The sequence below is a fragment of the Olea europaea genome, unplaced genomic scaffold, assembly GCF_002742605.1.
Source record: "Olea europaea var. sylvestris unplaced genomic scaffold, O_europaea_v1 scaffold1572, whole genome shotgun sequence".
Classification (NCBI taxonomy): Eukaryota; Viridiplantae; Streptophyta; class Magnoliopsida; order Lamiales; family Oleaceae; genus Olea; species Olea europaea.
Window position 1 is genome coordinate 97,352 of NW_019233331.1, and position 22,391 is coordinate 119,742.

The 22,391-nt window shown below is 31.8% G+C and overlaps 2 protein-coding genes across 4 annotated transcripts; both read right to left on the reverse strand.

The window, feature by feature from the left end:
- Positions 1-4,751: 4,751 nt before the first annotated feature.
- On the reverse strand, positions 4,752-6,502 carry LOC111376882 (probable magnesium transporter NIPA6). 2 transcript variants are annotated; one of them, XM_022999890.1, is made up of 4 exons: positions 6,352-6,502; positions 6,075-6,167; positions 5,856-5,973; positions 4,752-5,362 (listed from the first exon to the last, which is right to left on the reverse strand). In XM_022999890.1, exons 1-4 carry the CDS (start codon positions 6,493-6,495, stop codon positions 5,274-5,276), a joined length of 444 nt encoding a protein of 147 aa, XP_022855658.1. In that variant the 5' UTR covers positions 6,496-6,502; the 3' UTR covers positions 4,752-5,273. The 2 variants fall into 2 exon arrangements, with proteins under 2 accessions (XP_022855658.1, XP_022855656.1); XM_022999888.1 differs by having other exon boundaries at positions 5,844-5,973.
- A 913-nt stretch (positions 6,503-7,415) lies between these two features.
- LOC111376877 (probable magnesium transporter NIPA6) lies at positions 7,416-11,744 on the reverse strand. Of its 2 annotated transcripts, none has more exons than XM_022999883.1 (9): positions 11,011-11,744; positions 10,170-10,226; positions 9,974-10,064; positions 9,708-9,868; positions 9,493-9,620; positions 8,985-9,122; positions 8,708-8,800; positions 8,489-8,606; positions 7,416-7,995 (listed from the first exon to the last, which is right to left on the reverse strand). In XM_022999883.1, the coding sequence occupies exons 1-9, from the start codon at positions 11,132-11,134 to the stop codon at positions 7,907-7,909; spliced, it is 999 nt and encodes a 332-aa protein (XP_022855651.1). In that variant the 5' UTR covers positions 11,135-11,744; the 3' UTR covers positions 7,416-7,906. The 2 variants fall into 2 exon arrangements, with proteins under 2 accessions (XP_022855651.1, XP_022855650.1); XM_022999882.1 differs by having other exon boundaries at positions 8,477-8,606.
- Positions 11,745-22,391: the final 10,647 nt, after the last annotated feature.

Here is a 22,391-nt window from a genome sequence, read left to right on the forward strand (position 1 = left end):
ATGTGTATAGTTCCTGCCATGTGAATTCCCATCAAGACACTACAAATGCATTCAGGATTCCGGGTGATCACATCAAATACAGTTTTGAAAATGCTACTATCACAACTGCATTAATGCATATACTTGCAACAGATAAGGAGTTTCTATATGTTAATTGTTAAAGTTAAATTATATCACATGCTTCATCTAAGAACAGAGTTTGACCAACAATGAAATTAACACCAATCTAATTATAATACTCCCAATACAACAAACCTTTAACCCCTTAAAAATATTATATATGTGCAAATTTTGTACCAAAATGCCTCTTTCTTGTACGACACAGTAACACAAAAGATCAATAGAAGATCACTCCAGCATATCAAAATTTTCAGCCATGTTTACCACTTTTCCCTTCCAAACAAATTTCCCTTCACATTTGGGCATCTTTATCTTCACCGTCTTCAGCAGGTCCATTTTCAGTTTTTTCAGCACTAAAACAAAAATTAATTAAGTTTAATGAGAAACTAATCAAACGATGAGAATAAAATATATATCAATATATTATAACACACAACAGGTGAGGTACTATTCTACCGAGTTTCCTAATCATCAATTTCACCAAAGCACAGACAAACCCTTCCATTTTTTATTTTTTATTTTTTGCTTCTAAAGACATAAACTTAATTAACATGCTCACACGACAAACTTTCAAAGGATAAGGATTGAGAACAGAACAACAAAATGGGATAAAATCATGTAAGGGGACCTAAGGGAGGTGATAAATTTAATGATGCTCATTTCTAGAAGAATCTAGAATTACTTGCCTAGAATATCCTAGAATTCCTTGGTAAGCAAGTATAATAAAAAATTAGAATTGTCTAGATTCCACTAGAGTAACTTGGACACCAAAAAACCTTGTATAGGTTGTGGACACTATTAGAATTCTCTAGAAGATATGATAAGAGTCTATAAATAGGGCATGATCCCTCATTTGTTAGTAAGAAAAAAGAAGCTAGACAAAGCTCAAGCTATTGTAAGCTATTATCATTCTAATAAAATTCCTTTCTCCTACCCACTTTGTCCACCAAATTACTTTCTACCAAAATCTTCCAAACTATTAACTTTCAATAAAAAGCCAACAATTTTTTACCTCCAAAATTATTCCATACAAAACATCCTCAATCATCCTATCTCATCACTACAACAACACAAAAACTATCAGGAGGACAGTAGTATTGGGGGTGGGTGCTCAAACATCATTTCCTATATTATATAATATCCATGCAGTTTATATATCTTTTGAATTTCTTCTTTTCGTTCAAATTAATACGTTCAGCATCCATCCAAATATTTAATTCAACAGTGCCAGTAAGCAGAAAGGTAGGATGAGAGGTGGGGCGAATATTGTTTTGGGGTCAAGTGATAACCCTAGCATGGTTTATTAAGAATAAAACTAGTTATCGCATGTACATCTATATGTAATCATTTCTACATATGTGTGATTGCATAATTCTGTTGCATGGTTATATGCTACATTTCATTATGTTTGTTATATGCTTTTGCATGAATTTGAGAGCAATTTGTAACTAGTTTGCCAGCATAGTGGGGGTTGGGATGCATTAGCAGTAAGTGTGATGTGTATCTTTTGGTAATGTGGAGTGTAGATGCCTAAGGATATATTGGTGGTTTGCACCGTGAATGTAGAGTGTGACATTTAGATTACGAGTAGGGAGGAAATTAAATATTAGAATCTTTTATTTGTGAAGATCCCGATCAAATGAAATATGAAAGAGACACTTTCATCACTCTATTAGGTGGAGACCTATTATCCATGGCAAAAGTGAAGTAGCGATAGAGGATAATTCCGTGGACTTATGATCTATTGTGATTTACCAGTTAGACACGAGTTAGTGAATAGCCTAGTGAGTATGGTGGGCGATAATAGGATATATGATTTCTCAAGATGTGAGCGACACGGAATGGGATAGGATAAATGTGATAAGATCTTTTCGTGGGTCATTTATATATTTGTTGTTTATGTGTTGGCCATTTAATTGATTAACTTGGTATTAGTCTATTGTTCAATGTGAATGTGTTTGAAAAGATTTGTGTTATTTTGTGTTATATCTTCATCACATGTGGCATATGCTCTTGATTTATTACTATGATTATCCGTTTCTATTTGGATTTATTTTTTTATCTTAGCTCTAATGAGTATATAAAGCAAGTATTGAATGTGTTTCAGGTCCAAAAGACGAGGTAATGTCTATGATCCCAATTTTATTGGTTACCTTGATTATACAAGTATTAACTTTGTGTTTAATTGCTTGTAGGTTGATTGTGTATCAATGTAAAGGTTTGTTGGGTTTTGATACCCAATAAATCCTGGACGATTTTTATTTTTTTTTCATTTACTATTCATAATTGCTAGTTGTTTATGAGATGCTGAATGTTATCCTTTTTTACTAAATGTGATCTCTTTGTATGATTGTTGTTTCTGTTGGGTGTGTTAATTATTATTATTATTATTATTATTATTATTATTATTGAAGATACTGTTGATTTTTTTAGACCTGTTAGTCTTGTTTTACTTTCCCAAAATGTTCCTTTTGTTCTTTATATCATTTTTTATGATTAATAAACGATATCGCTGTGGCGATCATTGACGATCGACGATCAACCGTTGCCCTAACTCACCAGTAATCTCGGATTCGTCCCTGTGTATTGTCCTAGCCATTTTTATGTGTGTGATTTGTGAGAAAAAAGAGGAAAAAGACGTAGCTAGAAATGGAGGGAGAAAAACCAGTTTGCTTCGTGATCCAAAATCGGTGGCTGTCTTTGTGTCTTTGGTCTAATCTTCGTGTCTTCTTTCATTGCTTTTTTCTTACCTTTGTGGCTACAAATCAACACCAATATATTGTCCTTTGTAAGTGATATTGAGAAACTACCATAGGTGAATATATTAGTTATGACTCAAAGTCATTTGAATTGATTGTTTGGTAGTGAAAAGTAACGTGAAACTAAGCTTAAAAATCAAGATTTCGAAAATTTTGTAGCGAGCTTTCGCAACAATGCCAAATCTACAGGAATTCAATTTTCAAGGATTATCTTGTTGGAAGACTTACTCAAAGATCTAAATCATATTTGTTTACCTTCTCTTTATTGTGCTAAGATGAGTGCTACCGCTACATGTTGGATTTACGGGATAATTTTTGTATGTGTAGATTGGAAGAGTCTTTAGTTGGTGTGACGACTCCTCATGACTCTTCAAATACCAATGATGCATATCAAAGAGTCATGTTGTTTGGGTGTGATGACTAGTAATGAATTTTCAAATGTAAATAATGCATATCAAAGAGTCTATTTGAGATTAAGAGCTTATTTAGTAGAAATTTTGATAACCGATTCTTTTACCGTTAGAGATAAAGTGAGTCTTATCTGTAAGAGAATAATTCAAAAATGACGATTGAAATAGTGAAATAACGGTCAAACAATTTATTTGAATTGGCTTTTAATCAGTAACAAACAAGCACTAAGTGTACATAACGAAATTCAGAATCTTTAATGTAGTGCAATCCAAATCATTAAATATGAAAAGTTTGACCACTGAACCACATACATTAATTTATATCAAAAATGATATCATTCTGAAAAGATACTTGAAAATCTATAAATAGGGACTTCCAATTCCATATTTCGTATCCCTAGTTCAAGAAAAATTGATTTCTAAATTCTCTGTACTTTTCAAAATATTCTGTTATTTCTATTTTCTGAAATTAAATTTCCTCCGACTTATTTTCAGAAATAAAATTCTATCCCAACTATTTTAGTTCATGTCTATTCCATTTGAAAAGAATATTATCAACACCTTGGTTCTCCCGATAAAATTAATATTCTGCCATATAAATTTTGGAAAAAACGTTATATTTGGGAGATAGACATCCATTTGATCTTGTTAATACCGTGAAAATGTGAAATCCGTCTTATGGAGATTTTCAATCGCATATCTCATTTCGATTCATCTCCTATTTTCTTTGTTTCAGTGAATCGTGACTTGATCGTATTTTCATGCACGTATCTTTGTTCTGATGAGTTTTACATGTAAAATGTTAGTTGTCGAATATAAATTATGCACCGATTTTCCAACACTACGCACATTGCTGTGAATCCTATCACGCAGGCACACACTAAACATATATAGATTAATTACCACTTCGTGAGGGATCAAGTTGTGGATAAATCTTTGCAGGTTCAGTTTACCCATTCAGAGGAACATCTTGGAATCATGAACAAACCCCTCTCAACTCACAGATTTCATAGTCTCTCCATAGCAAGCTCACGATTGTTCACACCCCCATGAGCTTGAGGGGTGACGTTAGATTGAAGAGTAGTTAACTACTAGGTAATCCTTTAAGAGTTACTTTATTGTATAGACCTAGTTTTACTTTAGTGTACAGACTGTGGGTCAATAAAATAGCTTAACCCCATGTAGACCAGCATTCCACTCTTTGGTAATTGTATTATGTATGCAACAAATAATTATGTACCTTGTGTATGTCATATAAGATGAATGTCGTGGAGAGCGATTGCAAATAACATTACACAATATTGAATTGTCAAAAATTATAGGCTTGACCGCTGACATGACAATCAATGGACAAGATAACTCCTACCCACCATGAGTAGGAGATCATTTCTGACTTCACAAAAGATCTATTACTCTTTCAACGATGATCAGAAAAGGAAAACAAGGAAAAAACAAAAATAAGAAGCGGAAAGTATCAAGCATGAAAACATCAAACATGCAGCTTACAAATACAAAACTGATATCTTCATATTGACGACATAAATATCTTCAAAAACGGGTGATAGTATTACTAAACTTTATCTGCACTGATCGCTCTCAGAACTACAATAAAAAAACAAAACCAATAGTAATACAACTATTAACTCAATTACTCGAAGAAATGAGGATAAGGACAAATATATACAATCACCAGTCAACATAAGCAGAAGGAAACCCTACTTGTGTATGTTTCAACACATAGCTTGAGATTGCCATGGAAGATCCATTAATCCAACTAGAATATGCATCTGCAATTTAAAGAGCCCTCGTCCCTGAACATCTAAGGAAAGGTGCACAGAGGAAGAGGCAGCCTATCCAGTCCTGAAAATGCACAATCTTTTTGAGAAACTCGTATCCCCAAAATCATAAATCATTGTGTGCCATATTAGCCCAAGTGCTAGTAAACTTGTAAACTTGTCTTGCTCGAGTCTTTTTAGAAAATTCACTACTGAAAGAAATCGGGAGAGTGCAATGTGATATAATGTGCATCTTCCAAGCCTTTTGCCGGATCTCCATCATACCATATTATGGTTCCTGCAAAAATAAGTCAATGAATGGTGTTAGCTATATAGATAACACCATAGCTACGATTAAAGGTAGCTGGGCAAGATAATGCTCCTCCGGCCACCCAATTCTGTTTTTAAACTCGGGAATTTCACATATGCTGATAAAATCTACATCAGGACTGAAAATAAAGTCAAATTTCCTAAAATTAGATCTCAATGACGAATGATTTTAACAATCTGCTCGTCTATTCAAAACCATATCTTGTTTGGTGCGCTGTAAGGGATTGAACAAGAGAATTTGAAGGATAAAAATTGAACTTTTGTTCAACTGGTCTGTCCAATCCTCGACAAAACATGCCATGTTCATAATTCATACACAGGAAAGCTTGTTCAATATAGCATGCTAAACATGACATAAAGGTTAGTAAACCATAACTGTAGACAGTAAACTACTTATGGAACATGTTATATTGGCACACATCTTGATACATAGTGGGATGGAACTTCACCTTGGACTATACCTGGCAGTGTTGTGGGTTCCTCTTCTCGTGTCACGTGAAGTATTATTGTTCCCGATAGGACAGTAATGAATCCACATATCTCAGATATTATGCTATTCATGTCCTGACCTGACCAGTCCTGCAAACAAATTAGCCATTAGTAATAATTTGTCCATGTAAACTTAGAGGTGTAATGAAGCAGGAAATGGACAACATACATTCCAAGAGAATGGGAATTACCTTGAACATTATCGCACTCGCGATGATAGTTAGAGTTGTGAACATCACATAATATATTGGAGAAACAATTGCTGCATTGAAAGTATCAAGTGCCTGAACAAAAAAGACATAGGGATCAGGAAATGTGAGAAAGAGGAAACAAAAGACGTTCATCAGAATGGAAATGAAGCACTAAGATTCATACATCGAAGAAGCTCATTTGGTTAAACAATGAAGCACTAGCTAAATTTTATCATCATGCAGGAATAAAAAAAAGGTATTTTAAGATTATGAGCACCTTGTTAAGATAATTTAACTGTGTGATCACACAGATTACTGCAACCGAAAGAAAAAACCATGTCTGTGGATATGCTGCTTGACTGATCCCCTCCAGAGTAAGCTTTATTGCAGTTCCTATAGCCTTTATGCTCATGACCTGCATGGTAACATCATCATCATCATCATAATAATAATAATAATAATAAGGCGTTATATTTGGGAGACAGACATCCATTTGATCTTGTTAATACCGTGAAAATGTGAAATCCGTCTTATGGAGATTTTCAATCGCATATCTCATTTCGATTCATCTCCTTCTATTCTCTTTGTTTCAGTGAATCGTGATTTGATCATATTTTCATGCACGTATCTTTGTTCTGATAAGTTTTACACGTAAAATGTTAGTTGTCGAATATAAATTATGCACCGATTTTCCAACGCTACGCACATTGCTGTGAATCCTATCACGCAGGCACACACTAAACATATATAGATTAATTACCACTTCGTGAGGGATCAAGTTGTGGATAAATCTTTGCTGGTTCAGTTTACCCATTCAGAGGAACATCTTGGAATCATGAACAAACCCCTCTCAACTCACAGATTTCATAGTTTCTCCATAGCAAGCTCACGATTGTTCACACCCCCATGAGCTTGAGGGGTGATGTTAGATTGAAGAGTAGTTAACTACTAGGTAATCCTTTAGAGTTACTTTATTGTATAGACCTAGTTTTACTTTAGTGTACAGACTGTGGGTCAATAAAATAGCTTAACCCAATGTAGACCAGCATTCCACTCTTTGGTAATTGTATTATGTATGCAACAAATAATTATGCACCTTGTGTATGTCATATAAGATGAATGTTGTGGAGAACGATTGCAAATAACATTACTTAATATTGAATTGTCAAAAATTGTAGGCTTGACCGCTGACATGGCAATCAATAGACAAGATAACTCCTACCCACCATGAGTAGGAGATCATTTCTGACTTCACAAAAGATCTATTACTCTTTCAACGATGATCAGAAAAGGAAAACAAGGAAAAAACAAAAATAATAAGCGGAAAGTATCAGGCATGAAAACATCAAACATGCAGCTTACAAATACAAAACTGATATCTTCATATTGACGACATAAATATCTTCAAAAACGGGTGATAGTATTACTAAACCTTATCTGCACTGATCGCTCTCAGAACTACAATAAAAAAACAAAACCAATAATCATACAACTATTAACTCAATTACTCGAAGAAATGAGGATAAGGACAAATATATACAATCACCAGTCAACATAAGCTGAAGGAAACCCTACTTGTGTATGTTTCAACACATAGCTTGAGATTGCCATGGAAGATCCATTAATCCAACTAGAATATGCATCTGCAATTTAAAGAGCCCTCGTCCCTGAACATCTAAGGAAAGGTGCACAGAGGAAGAGGCAGCCTATCCAGTCCTGAAAATGCACAATCTTTTTGAGAAACTCGTATCCCCAAAATCATAAATCATTGTGTGCCATATTAGCCCAAGTGCTAGTAAACTTGTCTTGCTCGAGTCTTTTTAGAAAATTCACTACTGAAAGAAATCGGGAGAGTGCAATGTGATATAATGTGCATCTTCCAAGCCTTTTGCCGGATCTCCATCATACCATATTATGGTTCCTGCAAAAATAAGTCAATGAATGGTGTTAGCTATATAGATAACACCATAGCTACGATTAAAGGTAGCTGGGCAAGATAATGCTCCTCCGGCCACCCAATTCTGTTTTTAAACTTGGGAATTTCACATATGCTGATAAAATCTACATCAGGACTGAAAATAAAGTCAAATTTCCTAAAATTAGATCTCAATGACGAATGATTTTAACAATCTGCTCGTCTATTCAAAACCATATCTTGTTTGGTGCGCTGTAAGGGATTGAACAAGAGAATTTGAAGGATAAAAATTGAACTTTTGTTCAACTGGTCTGTCCAATCCTCGACAAAACATGCCATGTTCATAATTCATACACAGGAAAGCTTGTTCAATATAGCATGCTAAACATGACATAAAGGTTAGTAAACCATAACTGTAGACAGTAAACTACTTATGGAACATGTTATATTGGCACACATCTTGATACATAGTGGGATGGAACTTCACCTTGGACTATACCTGGCAGTGTTGTGGGTTCCTCTTCTCGTGTCACGTGAAGTATTATTGTTCCCGATAGGACAGTAATGAATCCACATATCTCAGATATTATGCTATTCATGTCCTGACCTGACCAGTCCTGCAAACAAATTAGCCATTAGTAATAATTTGTCCATGTAAACTTAGAGGTGTAATGAAGCAGGAAATGGATAACATACATTCCAAGAGAATGGGAATTACCTTGAACATTATCGCACTCGCGATGATAGTTAGAGTTGTGAACATCACATAATATATTGGAGAAACAATTGCTGCATTGAAAGTATCAAGTGCCTGAACAAAAAAGACATAGGGATCAGGAAATGTGAGAAAGAGGAAACAAAAGACGTTCATCAGAATGGAAATGAAGCACTAAGATTCATACATTGAAGAAGCTCATTTGGTTAAACAATGAAGCACTAGCTAAATTTTATCATCATGCAGGAATAAAAAAAAGGTATTTTAAGATTATGAGCACCTTGTTAAGATAATTTAACTGTGTGATCACACAGATTACTGCAACCGAAAGAAAAAACCATGTCTGTGGATATGCTGCTTGACTGATCCCCTCCAGAGTAAGCTTTATTGCAGTTCCTATAGCCTTTATGCTCATGACCTGCATGGTAACATCATCATCATCATCATAATAATAATAATAATAATAATAATAATAATAATAAAAATAATAAGATGTTGATCGTGTTTGGATAAACTTAAGAAAAGGTGAAGCTACTTTTTAATTTAGTCTCCTAGCATATTTGGATAACTAACATTTTGCTTACTTTTAAGTAAAAATAGTTAATATTTTTAAAGTAACTCTTACCTTAGTTTCAAAATAAGTAATTCATTATTTCTAACTTAACCAATAAAAGAATTACTTTAAAATCTACTCATATACTTAGTCAAACATGATACAAGCATGGGAGATATAAATTTGTTTTTATCAAACAAATAGCACAATAAATATTTCCGGGAAAAACTATTACCGTAAGTGAACCCATCAACGAACAAATTCCCAAGTAAACCAGAATGTTTGTCTGTCCATAGTGGGGCTCAAAGTATATAATCAGAACAAGAACCATTGACAATGTTACTGCTTCATAAATCAGAAAAGCTGTAGGCAGAAGCAACAAGCAGAAGTGAGAAATGACTTTTTTCTGGGCAAATGCAAAAGAAGTTTTTGAAGTCAAGAAATAGGAACCTGGTTCAGTAGCCAAAGTCCAGATTTCTAGCACAGAACTTGGTGTATGTTCCTGAGGTGCATGAATTACAATTACTATTGATCCTACGATGCAGGACAAACATCCCAGAATACCCATCTGCCTTAATCGTTCCTTCAGCATAAAGTGTGCTAGAACAGCACTATTCAGATTCATCAAAGAAGTTAGTATTGTAATAGATCATCAAGAATTTCTTACAGAATTTACATTATCACACTTAATAACACAAAGAATTCAGAAATCGCACCTAACAATAATACTCAATGCACCGAGAGGAGTCACAAGAACTGCTGGGGCAAACATATAAGCAACAAAATTTGCTATCTCTCCGACAATCACTATATGTAAGCGTAATTTAAAAATTAATTCCTTTACAATGAGAATATTTTGGTTCTTTCAGAGATGAGAATGACCTAACAGGAAGCAATCATTCAAATACTTACTTGTAATCATGCCTGCCCACCAAAGAGGTTCTAACAAGTAAGTGTAGCTTCCGGTACCTGCAGGATTAGTAGCATAGAAGTGTTTTATAACATTTAACAAGTTGATTTTGCAAGAATTGGAAATCGAGATAAATGTATATCTAATTATTTCCTTATATGAAATTGTTTCAAGAATGATTATACAATCCGAGTTTTCATGGGCAGCTTCTCTATATAAATGAGTGATATAATTAGATTTCCTTTCGCATACAATTTGCCCATTGATGTTTTCCAATTCTAATCAATAACGCCAACACCACAACCAACCATGGGAACCAGAAATTCTTAGAGCCAACCTTAAATTTAAGTCATCAATTCATCTATTTCTAATTAGCTTCCCCACAAAAGCATAGCTCAAGCCAAGCTGATAAAGCCTTCTACCAATTTTCTCAGGTAATGGGAGAAAATCCCAGTGCATAAACTCCATTTCTGTTTCAAAACACCAAACGGCGGACACTATTATTCCACAACTTCAAATCATAACAACACATGAAACTTGTATTAGGATTCGCGTCATCAGATTCAGTAAAGTTTTTCAAGCTATCGGTATCCTCCTCCTGCAGCCGGACTTGGAAAAGGCTATGAAAAGCATAGCAAATTCAAATTTTCATTACATCAAGTAATCGCAAAATGCATAATCTAAATTCTCAGTAATTACAATCAGAAACAAACTATTCCCCCGAAATTAGATCAGGTGTCAATTATTCAAGCAGAGATCTAGCTGATCGAGCAAATTTAAACGCGAAAACCAAATAATAATTTCAAAAAACTAATCAAGAATCCAAGATTGAATAAATCGGACCTGCACGAGTACCGGCAGCAGCAGCACGCTTAAGACCTTTCTTCTTCAAGATGAAGCTCGTCCCAATAAACAAGCTCGACAACATTGCCAATATTAGCCCTTTCGTATTATCCAATACCCCCATTTTTCGACTTCCTTTTCTATATATTCAGTATATCTATATACATTTGATTTGAATTATAATGTAGAACCCCACCCAACTACTGTTTGTGAATTGTAACGCACCAAAACTTTGAATTCACAAATAAAACAAAAAGATTTCAATAGATGACGACAAACTTGATTTCCCGCCAATTGAACTCAAAAATTGGAGACAAAAATTTCAACTTATTTCGAAACCCACCAAAAAAAGAAAAAATGCAATAAAATGATAATCAACAAATAATTGAGATTAAATAGGGTAAATTCTTGTTTTGTTTCTTTGGACTGAGAAATCAAGAAAAACAGGGTAAAGGGAGATCTGAAAAACTACAAGTCAATAATACCCCTTTTCTCAAAAGCCTCTGCCGGGAAACTTGTTCCTCTGTCCCTACTTGATCTGTAGTACATGTTAAATTGAGAGTGGCCATGTCGTCGTATTGATTGAGATTTATGGAGTGTCTGTCAAACTCTACAGGTCACATTCAAGCTGTATTCTCGACTATTTTAAGATTTAATATTTCATTAATCAATTAGCCATTTGGGATCATCACCATTCACGGCACTTGTTTGTGCTTGCCTGCTGATTTGTTTTTTTATTTTGTTGGGTGGGAGTTGTTTTGGAACATGTCCGACAGGTTGATTGGTGAGAAAAAGGAAATAAAATTACGCGAACTCGATTTTGTTTCCAAATATTTTTCATGGGGTTGTTTTGAAAGATTTTATCTAAGCAGCATTTGATTGGAGTAATAAAAAGGCAACATGTGGCAGTTTTATTTTAGGAATTAATTTCTTGTAATTTCATTGCTTCATATAACATATAAGATGACTACTATTAGTAGCGAACGCAAATATTTTGAGTTAAGAGATACAATTAAATTCCAAAAAAAATTGTTGAAAAATATAAATCATTCTAGATCAATTTAATAAAATGAAAATAAGCTATAAGGCCATGTTTGATAGCACTATATTTTTCATGGAAAATGGAATTCAAATTCCAACTTTCATTTTTTGGCTATTTGATAGCATATTTTTCCATGGAATTTGGTTTTCTTGGAAGCTGGAATTTTCTTGGTTTTGCTAGAAAAGGTGGGAATTGGTTTTCATTTTTTTTTATTTGGGCAATGGAAACAAATTTTATTCCAAAATGTAAAAAAATATTTTTCTTTAATTGACAATTTTCATATAAAATAAAGTCAAATGAATATCAAAAGATAGATGATTTTCTTTGCTTTTTTTTCTTGGCAATGGAAACAAATTTTATTCCTAATACCAGTAAATTCTATCCCTTAATTGACAATTTTCATGTAAAACAAAACCATACGAACACCAAAAAAACACTTTTATTTCAACATTTTTCACCTAAAAAATTATACCAACAAACACAATAATTGACAATTTCCTGTAAAATAATTTCTAAGCAATTCAATGCTCTGAAATTTGTTTTCTTTCCACTCAAATTTCATTTTTGCAATCGAACGGACCCTAAATGTAATCAAAACTAACTTTCTCTATCACTTTGGATTTTTGTTAAAGAAAATAAAAAATTGAAATTATAATATATTGTCGTTGTCTTAGTGGTTATCTTTCAATTTTCTAAAACAAAATAATTTAAGTTGATTGCTTCCCTGAACAGTGACGCAGATAAAATTTTTGGTAAACGCGTTACAAAACTGTCTTGAGTTTGAATGAAGACAGTGGCATTAATTATGTAGAGCAGATGAATACAAACTTTCCTTATATAAATGGGTAGCTAATGAGAATGGTCTTTCTAAGAACAATTAATCTGATTGTACAGATTAATTGATCACAAAATGGAGTCAGAAGAGAGAGGAGATCGGGTCCCCAAGCGTGTATAAAAAAATGACAATAAATTGCAGGCCCCACGCATTTGTGTCTTGTATGTAGAACTTCTGTGAACCTTCATTCTGTAAATGAAGCACTGCTCTTCTAAGAATGGTAGATATGTGTTTACAGATTTGTAGGCAATGTTGTATAGCCTCTAGCAGAATTTTTGCTTGGATTAAAAAGAATTTAGTGGAATATGAGAAAATAAAAACCAAAGAGATTATACACCTAGATTATCTAGAATTTTCGGTGAAACCAACATTTTAAATCATATGCGATGTTGGATTGTCATATGCGATGTTGCATTAGACAATATTGGACAAATGCAGGCATATCCCAATTGTTTATGGAGATTTTAAAAAACATATTTGTTAAGTTATATGATATTTGGCATGATAGTTAACAAATTTATATTTGACTAAAATATAAAAGTTTATTAACAAGTGGATGCTTTGAGAAATAGATCTCAACTTATATTTTGAACAAGTTATTGAGTAATTTTTAAACTTAAGTCAAAAAATGGTGGAGTACTTAAAGATGAAATTACTCATTAAGCTTACATGTCCGCCAATGACTACTACTGTAGTCATTGATTATAAATAGTATTAATTGTTTGATTATACCATTTTTTTTTGCGCTTTTTCATTTTGGCATTTTTTGTCTTACTAGATTTTTACCAAACAAGATTTTTAGGAACACAATCATTATATGAATAGCAATTGTGCTGCTTGCACAGGGTCTGTTGCACAGATCCTGTGCAGGAGGCATTTTCCATATGAATAGTCATTTACGGGAGGTGTTTTAAATTAATTATTAATTTTGGGTGATCATCATATCCCTACAATCTTAATTATAACATATGAATGTGAAACTTTCTATGAATATGAATTTTGAATCTCAATAAAATATAACCGAGTTTCTAACTGTCGCTATTCTCTTCTCCATTTCTCTCTTCGTATAAAAAATGGAAAAATGTTTAGTAATAAAAATTTCGGATTATGGGTCGTATGCGTGTACAATATTTATGTGACAACAAGTTCTATAAAACTTAAACATTGAAAACTTAATTTTATAGAAATTTAAGATCCAAAATAGACGCTTAATTATAGAATTGGGCATTACCAATCTTTGAGTACAAACTAACAGCTACGAACTCACGTGGTCACGTATGCTTTAAGTCCGGTGATTATTCCCTTTTACAAAATGTCAATAAGTAACAAATCTTTAGTACCGATGGATACGTTCACTACAGTAAGGGATCGTTTGTCACAACTCACAAAACTTTTAACATATTTTGATAAAAGTTGATAAAATGTGGTTGAAACGTCGACAAAAATTGTGGATCTCATAAAATATATAATTAAAATTAACTATTAAATTTGATCTTAATTTTTTAAAAATTTTTGTTTAGTTTTCTAAAAACGGCGTTGACAAATATCTTATTAGAAGGGGCAAAATGAATTGAATTACCCACAAACTCGAGCGGCCCGGCCAACATGCGAATGCGATCCCATGGCATGGCCGCCTAGAAACCAAACCTTGTCTTCAAGGCCTTTTGCCATTTGATCGGCACATGGGCAGTCCAAAAGATAGATGTGCTATGCCCCGGTAGCCCCCAAGATGCAGACCGTTGCCTACTTTTTCTTGAAAAAGGGGATATATTGATCTATTTCCATATTATTATAGGTTGCAAAAGAATTAGACGCTTTGATCCAGTGTTATTAAACTTGGTCCGACTTGAAAAATATTGACTCTAGCCCTTAATCGGGCTAGGTAACCCAATTGGATCGAATTGCTCATTACTCGATCAAAAGTTGGTCAAATTCGAGTAAATCAATGGTTTTTGTAAAATTGTCAATCTATTTTGACTTTTGACTATGTTTTAAAATTAAGGAGAATTTTCAAAAATGTCACTAAATTTGAAAATGAGCAAAAAAAAAAATTCATTTGCATTAAATTTGGTCAAAAATGTCACTTTTGGGTGTAAAAGGTCTATATTACCTTTAGTGACACCTTTTTATGAGCATTTAATGCTTGATTTGAAAGTCATTAATGTTTGATGTGATGATTTGTTTTGTATATTCTAAATATTAGATATATGATTATTATATTGTATAATATGAATTTTGGCAAAAAAAAAAAAAAAGAACTTGAAAAATTTTTAAAAAAAAGAAAAAAATGCATAACTTCTTACCATTCACAAACTCTAATTTCTTATCCATCTTCTTCATTTCATCATCAAGAAGATATTACTATTAGATTTATCATCCATTTTTCAGAGGTTAGCTATTATAAATTATTTATATTTTCATCTTATAATTTACTATTTTAAATGTTAAATAGAATATAGTTATACTTATTTGAAATTTTTGAAACTCTTATTCATTGATTTGTTTGATTATTTATATATTTTTGAAGGAAAAAAATATCAATATCCTTTACAAAATATTAAGGATTCCATAATTAATTAACTATTAAATTATTTCTTATTTATTTTTGAGAAGATATTGTGATGTTGCTATTGAGAATTGATTATCACCATTAATGTTTTGAATAATTTTTTCCAAGGTACCAAATACATGTTTTTAAGCTTCCCAACAATTTGACAGTTCAACTATCGAATTCGACATTTTGAAACCGCCATATTAGACATATTGACTATTGAACTCGACATTTACAGACTGTCGGGATAAATAATTTAACTGTTGGGATTCAATCATTCATTTCACCTTTTGTTATTGAATGGATTTAAATATTCAAAAGTGTCACTTCATACTATAAAATATTGACATATTGATTGTGCAGAGTTCTTACCATTACAATATCTAGTAATTATTTGATATTCATCGTGTCGCATGAGGAAAAATTTGTTTATGTGGACGACGAATGGAAGTGGAGAATGAACAAAACCACTTTCATCTTAGTTCCGACAAGTATTACCCTATGCTCTCATTATGGTAGATTTGACCATAACCGAACCACGTGTTCCAACCCCATTCTAACACAACTCATGTATATAGGCTTGAGATCTAAAAGTAGTTGAAGTTATATTCTGAATGTTTCCCTGATAGCGTTGTACATTCTGAATATATTACCATTGTCATTTTATTACTGTTTGCAGACATTAGTCGTGTTTAAGTTCACAAGCAAAATAATACATAGATAAAAATTGCATATCATCCGATAGAAGGATTCTATCATTCTCGAAAGATGATTGTAAAGTAGAAAATTTGACTACAAAAAAATGTATAAGGGATATGTTGTTCTCGAACACATTGTCAACTTATATTACTATTAGCATTTTATTATCATTTACAGACATTGCATAACATCTTAACAATTAAACTATCTGTCCCGACAAAAGGTTTCTATCATTCTTGACGGTTGCGAGCAGAAAATGTAACTATAAATAAGATGCATGAGGGATAAGTTGTTGTAGAACATTTGGTAAACTATATTTATCCCTGACAAAACTATAATACATAACTAACAATTTTTCTCGTCCTAATCGAACAATTCAACAAATCTGAGAAACGATAAATGATAAAATATGTAACCACATGTGGATGTAACCACTAAATCATGTTTATAACCACATTCTTGGAAGTGAGCAAAATGAGGTCATTTAGTACACAAATCAATTCTAATGCAGTATTAACAAATTTCGTCACACTATTTTTTTACTCTCTTTCTCCTCTCCTTGGAGTATGGAGTCTTAGTAGATGCTGCAAGAAATCGAATGTGTGTCGATCATTGCCTTTTGGTGTTAACAACTTCGTTACTTTCGATGGATATGGTGGCCGCGTTCGTCACGCTACAAGCTGAGGGAACATTCTCGTTTCCCGAGCATGACACTTCAAACTCTATGGCTCCTTAATCTATTTGAAAACAATATTTGCAACACTAACCGACACGAATTCATTATTTTTAGCTTGCAAATTACAGAATAAGATAAGAGTATTTAAAATTTTGAATTCCTCATAATTGACGCATATACCGTTCACCTCTTGGTTTCCACAAGGCAATGGACCCTCATGATTATTTGAGCAAGGGTTAATGCTTCCTCCATCTAATTGAAAACAACAATTACAATACTAGTGGACATGAATTCAATATTTATAGTTTGTATATTACGAAACGAGATGAAAGTATTTAAAATTTTGAATTCTTCAGATGTTAATGCTAAACACACATATAAGAAATATAAAAAAAAGAAGCTATAATGTTCAAGAAATACTGCATTTAATTGTCGAGAATGACAGTTCATATCGAAAGATGACTCATCTGTCGAGAATAACTGAACACTGCCGAGAACGATAGTTCATATCGAAAGATGACTCATCTGTCAAGAATAAATGAAAACTGTCGGGAACGACAGTTTATCGCGACAGATGGATCACATAATTGATCTTTTGAGAAGTCTCGTTTGTCGAAAATTCATAACTATATAGACTTTAATTGTAACAAATTAAACAGTTCGCTTAGAATATTCGATACCCGTGCCTAACGTAGAAAAATATAATGAATAAGGTAGGTTGGAATGAATAGTAAAATACAATAATTAGCTTCTACAAACCAAACAAATTCAGAGAAATATGAAGTAAAAATTGACAGAACATGAAATAATTATTTAGAAAAATATAAAAAATATCATATATAACACCCAAAAAAATTTAGAAAAAAATTAAAATGCCCAAAAAAATATAAACCCAAAAAAATGGAGAAATCGAAATTTCCTGTAAATGAACTTTCCAAACAAAGTTGAACCAAAAACAGAGAACAATCTAACTCACGGTCAAGATGTAGGGAACTCAAAATTGATGGTGCAATCTAAAAGAAAGGAAAAAAAAAAGAACAATAGTAAAAACTTGAAACAAAACCTTCAATCGATCAAAAAAAAGGCATATATTCGAAACCTTACCTAAGATATTCTTCTTCCTTCTGTATTGATGTAATAAATGGGATCCCAACGTAAGAATTTGCACTCATATAGTTTTCAAAGAATCAAGAGAGGGACCATAGAAAAGAAGAAAAGAGAAATGAGAAATTTTGCAAAGAAAAGAGAGAAAAATTAATGAGTTAATAGTTAAATTTTTTTTGCTATATATATATATTGTAAGGATTTTGAAATACAATTGTGAAATGATTGATTGTCACATTTTTCCCACTTTTTGTACAACTTTTTATGTTGTCAACTCAGAGATGTGTAAGGTATTTGAACTTTTAAGAAGGGCAAAAATGTCCAAAATTGATAATTTTGTAAAGATATTTAAAAAGTGACATTTTTGTGTATACAAATCCAAAAGTTGACTATTTTGGTAATTTCCTCTAAAAATTAATTATGGCACTTGGGAAGCAAAGCATTGAGTTAATTGTTCCAATGTTCACTGAATTTATAACTATATTTTCGATTGTTCATTAAAATTTAAAATGTTGAGTTTTGGCATTGAACTTTGGAAAACATTATACGTTATTCACCGACATAACTTTCGTATCAAACATCTAATAGAATTGATAACGTGGTTGACGAAATGCACATGTGACGTCCTGTCATACTGTTAAACTTTGAGTTAGTAAAATTTTGGTCACTAAACTTTAAAAAAAATCTTATATTACGCACTAAATTTTAAGGTGATCGAATTTGGCCACTGAACTTTGATATAGTTGAACTCAGGCCACTAAACTTTGAAAAATGTTTGCTATTGCTCATTATAAATTTGGATATAATTAAGCATTTGCTTATCTCCTAAAACAAAACTCTTTAATTTTTATACTCCTTTTTAACTACACATTTATACAATAAAATATTTTACTCGTAAATTCAAAAAAAAAATTTTCAACTTTTTAACCCCTATTTTTCGAAAAATAATTATTTAAAACTCTCTCTCTTAAATAATGGCCATCAAGTAGGGCCTAACATCGTTGTTAAAATTCGAATTTAATTTAATTCTAACAATAATATATTGTATGTTTCATTGCAATTAGCAGTCACTTTCTTTGCATGACTTTGCAAAACGTATTCTATTGTTCACAATAAATGTTGATTTAATTAAAATTCATTGTTAAGATTTCGATTTAATTTTATTTAACAACAAATTCATTGCATGTTTTATTGTAAAATTCAAATATTATAATGATGATAGTTGAAAATTCTACAAAAATAAATTAAATTTAAATTTAACTATTGTGTAATTGATTAATTATTTCTAGTGGTATAGGCAAAGCTGCACAAAGAAACTGGCTACTAATTGCAATGAAACGCCAATATATGTATTGTTAAAATCAAATTCAATTTGAATTTTAACAACGAATTTTAGCTTCTGTTTGATGGCCATTATTTTTCTTTAAAAAAAGAGTTTTAAATAGTGATTTTATGGGGGAATGTGGTTAAAAAGTTGAAAAATAATTGAGTTTATGCGTAACATATTTTATTGTATAAATATATGGTTAAAAATGAGTATGAAAATTAAAAAGTTTTGTTCTAAAGAAGATAAACAAAGGCTTAGTTAAATTTCAATTTAGAGTGAGCAATGGAAGACATTTTTTAAATTTTAGTGGCCAAAGTTCGACTATATCAAAGTTCAATGGCCAAAATTTGACTGTCAAAATTTAACGGTGTGATATGATGCGCACATGTGCATTCCGTCAGTTACCTCATCAATTTCATTAGAAGTTTGAGACAAAAGTTATGTAAGTGAGTAATGTACAACGATTTTTAAAGTTCAGTGATCAAAACTCAACATTTTAAACTTTAGTGAGCAATTGAAGATATAGATATAATTTCAATGACCACTGGACATAAATATAAATTCAGTGACCACTGGAACAATTAACTCCAAAGTATTGAAATTTTGGCAAACCAAACAAAGGAATGACTGACTTATTGTTGTGTTTGGTGAATTTATAATTTATATGCCCTTACAATGAATATTGTATATAAATTACATATGTTATTAGTAATTAAATCTTGATGAAAAATTTATAGTCTAGTTCGTATTATATAATATTTAAATAATTCAGTTAAAAAAGCATGAAAAATAAATTTCTATATCTTTTAATATAAGATAATTACATTATAGATTTGCTATGTATGGAGATATAATTTTTAATTGAAATGACACAGAGCCTTTACCAGGTCGACTTTGATAACTGTTCTTTAATCTTATATTGTTTGAAAAGACAAAAAAAATTTAATTAAAAATATTATAGAAAGGTCGAGCAGCTCGAGCTGGTGAACTGGCTTACCCATGATCTATCTTAGGCCCCAATTCCTACAGATGTGCAAGCTTGGTATGACTGGTGTACACGATACGGGGTGACTGTTTTTTGGGCCATTTTAGGTCCATTATGAAAGTTCGAGCTCTATCAGCCAACATATTCGACACTCATACATTAATATGAGTGGGCGTTATCTAAATCGTTCCGGTTCTCAAAGAAATCGAACCGAACCAAGTATCAAATGGAATCATTGATTCCATATCAAACTATGGAATTGAATTGAATCCGAACCAATCGGTTCCGAATCTTCCGATTATGGTCCCATTCTTTATATTAAAAATTATACAAATAAAGTATTAAACTATTTACTGATTGAAAATAGACAAAATAAAGTATGAAATCACCTTTCATTGTATTAAACTATTTATTGATTGAAAATAGACAAAATAAAGTATGAAATCACCTTTCATTCTTTTACTCTTACAATATAAAGATCAGTTAAACAATGCAACAAATAAAAATCAACTCTAAAGCTCAAGATCAACTTTAAAAAAAAAAAAAAAAAAAACACTAATAAAACGATAGAATCTGGATCTAAATTTAATTCTTAAGAAAAATCCATAGAATAATATATATTAAAAAAACATGTATTATTTGTAACCTAATTATCATTAGTAGTTCTCAAGGTTATTGATTCTTGATGTCGGTCACTTTAGAAACAATGAAAATTTTGAAATCTTATTAAATATTGAATTAAAAATATAATTTTTTTTCTTATTAGGTTTCATTAAAGTAATGAATTTTTAAAATATTTATAAAACTATTTAGATTAGAATTTTGATTACCTGTTAGGTTTTGTTGTAAAGAAAATAAGAAGAAGCTTATGAGAAATGAAATTTTAATGTGAGATAATTCTGGAGTCTAATGATCAATGATCTACAACATCTTGGTGGAATGCACTAGCAAAACAAGAATTTAGGAAGAGCCGAATTTACCATCGATTCTCAAGACAGTATCCAAAACTCGATTGGAACCGATCGATTCTCGATGCATGATCCTAAAACTCACCCAATTAGTAGATGAACCGAAATCAAACTGACTGATTCTATCTGGCTCCAAATCGATTTCACCAATTCCAGAAAAAGTGCCGACCCTAGGCATTAAACAAATAGCTAAAAATCATAATGAAATATGTAATTAAAAAAATGTCATATACATGATTGAATAGAGTAAAAATTAGCCCACACACTCCTTAATTGTACCTCATGAACATGACACAAATTAGCATGTAGCTTAATTTTAAACATCTTATTTAATTTGAATAAACCTACAATTATTTATTTTCATTGTAAGAACTTACTTGATTTCACTTTTGGGCTATACTCAATATTAGTTATTTTCATATAATCAAAACAAAATAGAGTCTAAGGTGTGTCGAGTGCAATTTTATATGAGTAAAATTAAGAGAAAACAAATTATTTTGCTAATTCATTTGTGTCATGGGATGTATTAACAAATAGGGTGTATTTCATTGACTTTATTTTTCGTGGAAAATATCATTTTCACCCAAATTTCTTCATTGGGGATGTTTGATTGACTTTTTTCATGGAAAATATTTTTCAAAAGTTGATAATGTGATCATATTTTTTTTTCAAAAACAAACAAATTTGTTTTTTTTTTTTGGGGATATGTTTTTATTTTTCAGGCAATTACCCTCCCTCTCTCCCCCCCCCGCCGGGGTCATCTACCTAACCTACCCACAAAAGATAGACAAGTATTGCATTTTCTAGTTTGAAAATTAAATTAATTAAACAAATTTTAATAAAAATAACTTCTAGAAAATTCAATTGTCCAGAATTTATTTTCTTTTTATGTAAATTCCATACTTGCAATCAATATTAATTTCCCTAGGAATATTTCCATATAAATGTCTTGCATATTTGTTCACATATTTTTTGACAAATGCTAAACTGGATCCTTGTTTTCCACTAATAGAAAATGCAATATCTTGTTCAACAAAATCTAAATCAAATCAAATCAAAATTTTACTTCTTAAAATTTAAAAGGATTTTGAAGAGTCCACCCAAATTTCTCACGGGCGCAATAGTTGAATTTGATTGTACATCTATAATGAAAGAATGTGGACTAATATGTCCCTTTTTGAATGTTAGAGACCA